Raw genomic sequence first — 7221 nt, 5'->3', positions numbered from 1 at the left:
GCACATTCGCTCTCACACAGGTGAGAGACCCTACCCCTGTGAGACGTGTGGGAAACGTTTCACTCGGCAGGAACACCTTCGGAGTCATGCTTTAAGTGTAAGTTTGAAATATTATATCTATTGGTAAATTTTTAACAGTTTTGCACCTTTCCCGATTGTATTTCCCAAAATATCTCGGACAAAACGATTGCTGCCAATGTGAGAGAAACTTTTTAATAATAAGTTTAAGCTGCTGATAGTTCAGTGAAGTTCATTAATACTTATGTAGCCCCAAATCTTTGTCGCTGGAAATGCGATGGGATCATCTGCCCTTCGGCTTAAGTGTAGATGTTTTCTGTTCTAGGAATATATGCAAACCAGCGGCCCAGAAGGAGCTAAAGCAAGGCGGCAGATCGCCTTTTTTACCATAGTGTTTTATTTTTAACTTCAGGTGCATCGATCAAACAAGCCCATTATCTGTAAAGGTTGCAGGAGAACGTTCACGAGCAGCCTGTCTCAAGGATTACGACGCTTTGGCTTGTGCGACAGCTGCACCTGTGTGACCACAACCCATGAGGACTCCATGCCCATTAACCTCAGCCTAATGGAACCTTCATCAGAAGGCCAAGAGAAAGGGGATGCTGATAACGACTGGCCCATCTATGTGGAGTCGGGAGAGGAAAACGATCCAGCTGATGATGACGACGCCGATGGCGATGACAAGCAGGAAATCCACAGGAGCTTATCAGATCGAGAAACACTTATGTAGCAGTGAGAGGAGAGGGGGGAGCATTTAAAGTGTCTCCTGGGCAGCGGTCAGTCTGCAACAGGAAACTCTGTATTTGCCCAGTTAGTGAGACTGCTGGTTTTTATTCCCTTTTTTTAATAGAAGAGTGGGGAGAATTGGAATTTTTAATACTTTTAAGCTTTCAGTGCTGTGCACCAGAAATCTGTGAAGAATCCTCTGTCTGGGGTTCAGAGAGGTCGTACTTGAGCAATTTCCAGTGGTGTGTCTGCCTCCTAGTTTTGATTTTGCAGGTGGAACGGAACATCTCTGGCTTGTTTCGATAACAGGTTTCTTCAAATAATGCTGTCGTGGTCCTTAATGTGAAAGGGGCACCATCTTCTCTCTGAAGATTACATTAAAGGAAATGTAGTTTTCATCCATTACCTTGGGACTTTTCTAAACTAAATTATGATCCTTCTGTATTAGGACAGTATTATCTAAATTGTAAACCTTAAGTGTTTGCTTAGACTGGATTTGACCTGGAAACCAGGGCAGGCAAACCAGGATAACAAAAAACATGCTGCTGCTGAAAGCACAGACAGTAAGAATAAATAAATTTCACGTGTCCTTAATTGCAGGTATGTAGAGAACGAGCTTCTCTTTCCGATGGTTTTTACTGCATCTTCCTCTCTCAAGAGCTTGGACTACAGATCTTCAGATGTGTCTTTAATGTCATTTAGACATTAGTAGTCTTGGCTTAAGAAATATTAAGCACACATTATGGTGTCTAGTGTCCTGGTCTCTCAGTATAGATTAAGCAAACTGCCCAATTTTCTTCAGCTTTTTACAGCAGAAGTTAAAAGCTGTCAGTCAGGTTACTTGGGAATTCTGCTTCTGGTGGATTAAATGGCCAGATTCACAGCTGGTGTAGCTGAGGAGCAGTTAAATATAAATATCTGAGCTATGCATAGGAACCAGCTCTGCATACCTTTCTGAAGCAATTGGGTAGGAAACCTCAGAAATTTTTACTAGCCTCTTTGTATGCAAATCCTTTTCTTTCTCTTTTACTTGTATTTTCTTTTAGTCTTTGGTGATCCTTCTGATGGTTTATGTTGTGGGAATTTATCTGAGTACTGTTTGTTGCTTTTTTTTTTTTCTTAAAAAACTTCAGTGTGGACCTCATGTTTCTTTGCTGGGCTAGATAAAGGTTGGCTTTCAGAGGAGGTGAGATTTTTTTTTTTACCTTTCCAGTACCAAGTTGATATAAGCTATCAAAAATCAAGCTGGGAAGCTTTAGAAGAAAATGCACCACCAACAGAAAGCCTGCTTGCTTATGGGTAGCCTTCTGTTTCCTAACGAAGAGACAAAACTGAAATATACTGTGAAATAAGACTGTTAATGCCTCTTTACTATGTTGTTCCTAAGTGTTTCATGGAAAGGCAAATTGTATGAGCCTTTCTAGCTGGAGTAAGTGCTAGATCAGAAGCCCGTGGACAGACATGGCTGATGAAGGGTGAGCAGTTCCTCCCACTTAACAAGACAGAGCTACTTGAGGTTTTTAGTGTAAAGACTTTACACTCAGCAAACGTTAGATGGAACCTAAAAAACAGAGAGCCCTCTGATTTAACCAGGTGGGGGGGGGGGGTGTTTGCATACCTTGTGCTTTTATTTTGCATACTGAAAAAGAACAATTCCGCTTCTCTGTCTGCTTCATCCTAGAGTGAAACAGTGGTCCTACGGCGATGTCGCAATTTACTTGTGAGAGGTGATTCTGATATCACAAATACAGTTAAGAATTCATTGCCAGATCAGGTAGGATGCGGAAAGAAGAAACAAGCTCCTTTTTAAACAAGTCACTTGAATAGTGATTCCTGCAAACAGCAGAAGGTAGAGACTTGTTTTGAAAAGGTCTGGTCTAAGTTCTTGATGAGCGCTGCCTTCGCAAGACAATACTGGCATCACGCGCTGCGTTTATTTTCTATAACTGAAGTTGCATAAGCTTTCGGTAGTCCATATTCCAGGTCATCTGTAAATTTGAGTTTGTAATAGCTGAACAGTATCATAGTGACACACATCATCATCATCAAAAAATCTCACTAGGACAAGATCTTTAAAAAATTCAGGGCTCTGTAGCCCTTGTCATCTAAATTAAGTCGTCTAAATTAAGACCGTCAAAGAGACAACTAGTGTAGATGCCAGATTTGGAGCCGAGCTCCTTTGAAGATCCTGCTGTGGTTTTCAAGAAGCACTTTTGAAAATCTGAGCAAAACATGGGCTTGTCAATCTTGCTGGCACATTTGAAAATGCCACCTCCAGCCTACCAGGGCTAGTCTTTTGGACTGCTACTCTATTTTTGTTGAGTCCATCCGACATCAGAGGGTATTTTTTTGTTGGTATCTATCTGGTAAAGGATGGACTTCTGCACCTGAGAACACCTGAAAAAGCGTCACGGATTATCTGTGTTTGTTGGGAGAGTAACTCGCTAATGAAAGTGGGGTAAGAATGTAAATAGGGATCCAAAATGATATTTAATGACCAGGCATCCCAATTTCTGGTCATTCTAGCATGAAGATGCCACCTCATTGTAAATATTGGTAGGGGCCACTAGACGTGGAGTATCAGCTGAGCGTGGTTCTGGCTAGTATGCCACAATTAAAGCATCAGAAGATTCAGCTTCTCACACAGCTGAGCTGTGCTGAGATGCGGGCTAGCTAACTCTGAAACGGTGAAGACATTCAGAGTAGGGAAAATGAACCTCTTGCGAAAGTCCGGATGTAATAAGAGCTGCAGGACTGACTGCAGAGACCTTCAGCAATTTTACTTCAACCTGCTTTCCTTGGTCTTAGAGATTGTTCTTGTGTGTCTTGTGCGTAGAGAATGGAGCTGTGTTACGGTTTGTGTAGCGCTGGGTAAGGGGTGCGGGTGGGGGGTACGCCGTTCACGGTCCGGATTGGAAGTGATCACCAAAATTGGGGTTTCCTGTTGAACTGTCATGTTGTGCTGCTTTGTTTTCAATGGAGTCCTTCAGCCTTTGTATTTAGAAGAGGATGTAGTTTATCCACATTCTTGTGATCAGATGTTCATGTGAATCTGTTTGCTGTGCTTTCCACTTTGTTTTTTGGATGTTTTTCCTGAAATCTTTGATTGTAGATCCAGCCTCTACAAGCTTTGAGAAAACGATGTAGCTGTTTTAAAATATTCATACGGTGCTCAGTGAAGAATCAGAAATAATGTTTTTAGGAAAGTTATTTCTAATATAATCTCTTTCTCAAAGTTTTTTAAAGGCCATGCAGACTACATATCTTAAAAGTCTTAGCTCTGCGTAATTGACTTTGTTTAGGAGTATACGTTTTAACGTACTTTTGCACATAATAGCACTGTATTTCACTAAGGGAATACATGCTGCACTGGTATTCGTAGTGCATTTAACCTCTCGGTGCAAGACCTTGTAAATCTTCCAAAATGTGGTTATTTAATTTACTGATGTTTTGTAAGGCGGTTTCATAACTGAAGTCCTTTAGTCTAGTTTAAATGACAAATTCTTATAAACCGAACCTTATTTGTAGAAGTGACTTAACTATATTTGTGGATCTTGGAGCATTCTGGAGCTTTTTGATTGTCTAGAAAATAAAACTCTCTGAGAGGGTTGCTTTGATTTTTTTACCGTTCGAAAGTTGACTGAGTAAACCTGGGAGTGTCTAGATTAAGGCTCACGTTTCAATTTCTGGGAATTAAAAATGCATATATCCATTTCTGGTGACAGGCACTTTGCAAGCAAGTATCAGATTCTTGGGAGGAAAGGATTAAAAGGATGCTGTCAACTTAAAACTGAGCCGGCTGGGGTGTTTTCTTAGAAAATATTTTGTATTATTAACTCTGACTTTGTCTCCTTACCAGTTTTTGTAGTTTTATAATAATTTTAACTTTTTAAAACTCTTTTTGAAGCTTTTCATTTTTCATGCTGGGTGAGGAAAATCCATGCAACTGGGAAGCAGTCACTGATCCTCGCTTGAAGAAAATGCTGTCAAATGCCTGCAAGGAAATGCACGTGGGTGAGGCGGTGGGGGGAACAGACTCCCAAGTATTCTTTCTAGATAATGTTGAATGATATTGAATATTTCACAAATGGACTTCTTTAAGCCTGCTTTTACAGGCTATGATATTTAAAAGCTGTCTTTACCTGCTGATTGAGAATATCCTGGATCAATGAAAAATATAATAACCCCTTCTTTCTTTTCACTGCTTTCATTCGAACAGTGAAATCTTGTTCACTTTTATTTTATGGGGATCTTTAGGTTTATAGATTTTTGTTTCAGAAGTGCCTGGGAATTATTCATATTTCAAAACTTGTTTATTATTGGGTTTTTTTGAAACATTTTTGTTAGTACTAAAGACTTTTGGATCCAACTTAAGTTGACAATGCCCTTTAACGTGCACATAAAAATTGCATTTCTTCTCTTAAAGGCCACTGTTAACATGTCAACCAAATAACTGAAGACAGTCTGGGTTTTGCCTTTTGTTGGATTGTTTGAAATTCAGATTTTCTATACGTCTAGAAATATTAGTAACATGCATGACAATATGAAAGGCGTGAAGTTGTTAAAACCTTCCCAGCGGCTCCATTTGTACACGTACGTGTGGTGTGCGTGCCCACACAGAGCTGCTTTTAGGTCTGGAGTTACAGTTAAGATGTCATCATGTTAACATCACCGTGTAGGTCAGCAGAGCAGTTTTAGTAAAACACAGCCAGTGAATATAACAGCTTTATTATTTTTTATTAAATGATTATAGGCAGGTCTCTGGATACTAGTAAAATAAAAATAAAAAAAACCCAGCAAATAACCAAAAATCAAAACAGAACAAACACCACCACCACCCAAAAAAAAAAAAAATCCCTCTTAAAACAGCGTGCTGTACGTAGCAACTTTAAATGCCAACCCCAAATATCCCAAGGCAATATATGAGTCTTTAAACTTCGGACTACCAATTGAGATGCAAAATATTTTAACTGTCAAAATACATGACTCTCTACTCCTTACACGCTTTCAGCATAACCAGCTAAGTCTTATGAAGGCTTAGACACACATGGTCGGTCCCACCGATCACAAGTTACAAGGGTTAAAATTTATGCATGCAGTAACAGTTTTGCAGAATTAGAAACCAAATCAGCTCTTGGAAATTCTTAAAGTTCTTCAGTGGCAAGGCTTATTTTCATTTTTAGCTGCTGGCTTCTTTTTGGTTTGGAAGGGAATTATGTGAACACTAATTTCATTTTAGAGCCAATGACTCTGCTACTGATTTTTCAAATTCTGTCTTGTTTGGTTGTTAATAACTACAGTATGTGAGCTCTGACCCACACTGGTGTGTGTTACTCAAACAAAAATAGGAAGCTTGCTTTGAAATTGTTTTCTTATAGTAGTTTGTGTTTCTAATACAAGGAAGATATCTTTTGTTGGTAAATAATAGCTATTGGTAGCTGTAACAGCTGTTTCTAGATCACAAAAAAAAATGTAATACCTCAGGAGACTTGGAGGATTCTTTTCTCCTACTCTAAGCAACTGAAAACTAGAATTCTCACCGAACTAAACGAGAGTTAACACTTCAGGGAGATGCCCTGATTTTAGGACCCGTTTATTTGTGATACCATTGTGCAGATGGATTAATGGGTAGATTCAAGGACCATTGTAAACCTCCGAGCCCATTCCAGGATCTGTCCAAGTGAAAGCCAGTACAGTAACAGCGCTGTACTAGTAACCATGATGCTGTGTGTTTGTTGAGGCAGGGAAGGAAGATTTTCTTTTCACTTTGGAAAGCCAGTGGGCGAATGTTGCCAGTTAATGCAGTGTCTCCGGACAGATCAGTGGAGTGGTTCAATCAAAAGTAAATTGTCCTAAAATACTAATTGGTACAATAACATTTTCATTTGCGCCATCAGAATCTGAGGTATGTGAAATTCAGTCACCCCAGCTGTCTCTGAATGTCCATCTTCTTTTGCATTTTTTACTGGTTTAACTCTTTTTTTTGTTTTTTACTGAACTTTTAAACATAGCAGATAACGACTTTTTAAAAAGTGCTCCAGTACAAGCAAAATAAGGGTACATATTTTTTTAAAAAAAGGAACAGTATCCAACGTTAAGCAGATTATTTTGATGAGAAAGAAGAGTGCTATGGAGCGAAAGAAGGGATTGATATCCAGTGCTCTGCTTCCACAGGTATTTGGGATCGATAGTTCTATGTGGGGAAAAAGATTGCATAAAGTTCTGAATCGCGTGTCTTCAGAGGATTTTACAAAAGATAGCTTTGCAGCGTTCACAGATGCTTCAGAGCACAGTCCGGGGAGCAGCGTGATCCCATCAGACCTTTCCAGATTTAGTAACAGGATGTTTTCTGCAGATTGGTCATAGAGAAGTTGCACTCCTGTTTTAGTGCAAGCTGCCGGATCTGCGAGCGCACCCGTCTGATGTTGAGATGTCTGCGTGCGTGTACCGGGGTGGAAGAGAGAAAACCAAATTGAA

The 7221-nt window shown here is 39.7% G+C and overlaps 1 protein-coding gene across 1 annotated transcript in view; it reads left to right on the top strand.

The window, feature by feature from the left end:
• ZBTB8B (zinc finger and BTB domain containing 8B) overlaps nucleotides 1-5948 on the top strand; it is a 9608-nt gene extending 3660 nt beyond the window's left edge. The window contains exons 3-4 of the mRNA XM_035904038.1: nucleotides 6-97; nucleotides 431-5948. Of these exons, the coding sequence (XP_035759931.1) occupies nucleotides 6-97; nucleotides 431-748 (410 nt within the window). The 3' untranslated portion in view covers nucleotides 749-5948. The remainder of the gene's footprint in view (nucleotides 1-5; nucleotides 98-430) is intronic.
• The last annotated feature ends 1273 nt before the right edge of the window (nucleotides 5949-7221 follow it).

Source organism: Egretta garzetta, unplaced genomic scaffold, assembly GCF_000687185.1.
Source record: "Egretta garzetta isolate BGI_Z169 unplaced genomic scaffold, ASM68718v1 scaffold101, whole genome shotgun sequence".
NCBI classification, from domain to species: Eukaryota; Metazoa; Chordata; class Aves; order Pelecaniformes; family Ardeidae; genus Egretta; species Egretta garzetta.
This window is presented reverse-complemented; position numbering and strand designations above follow the sequence as displayed.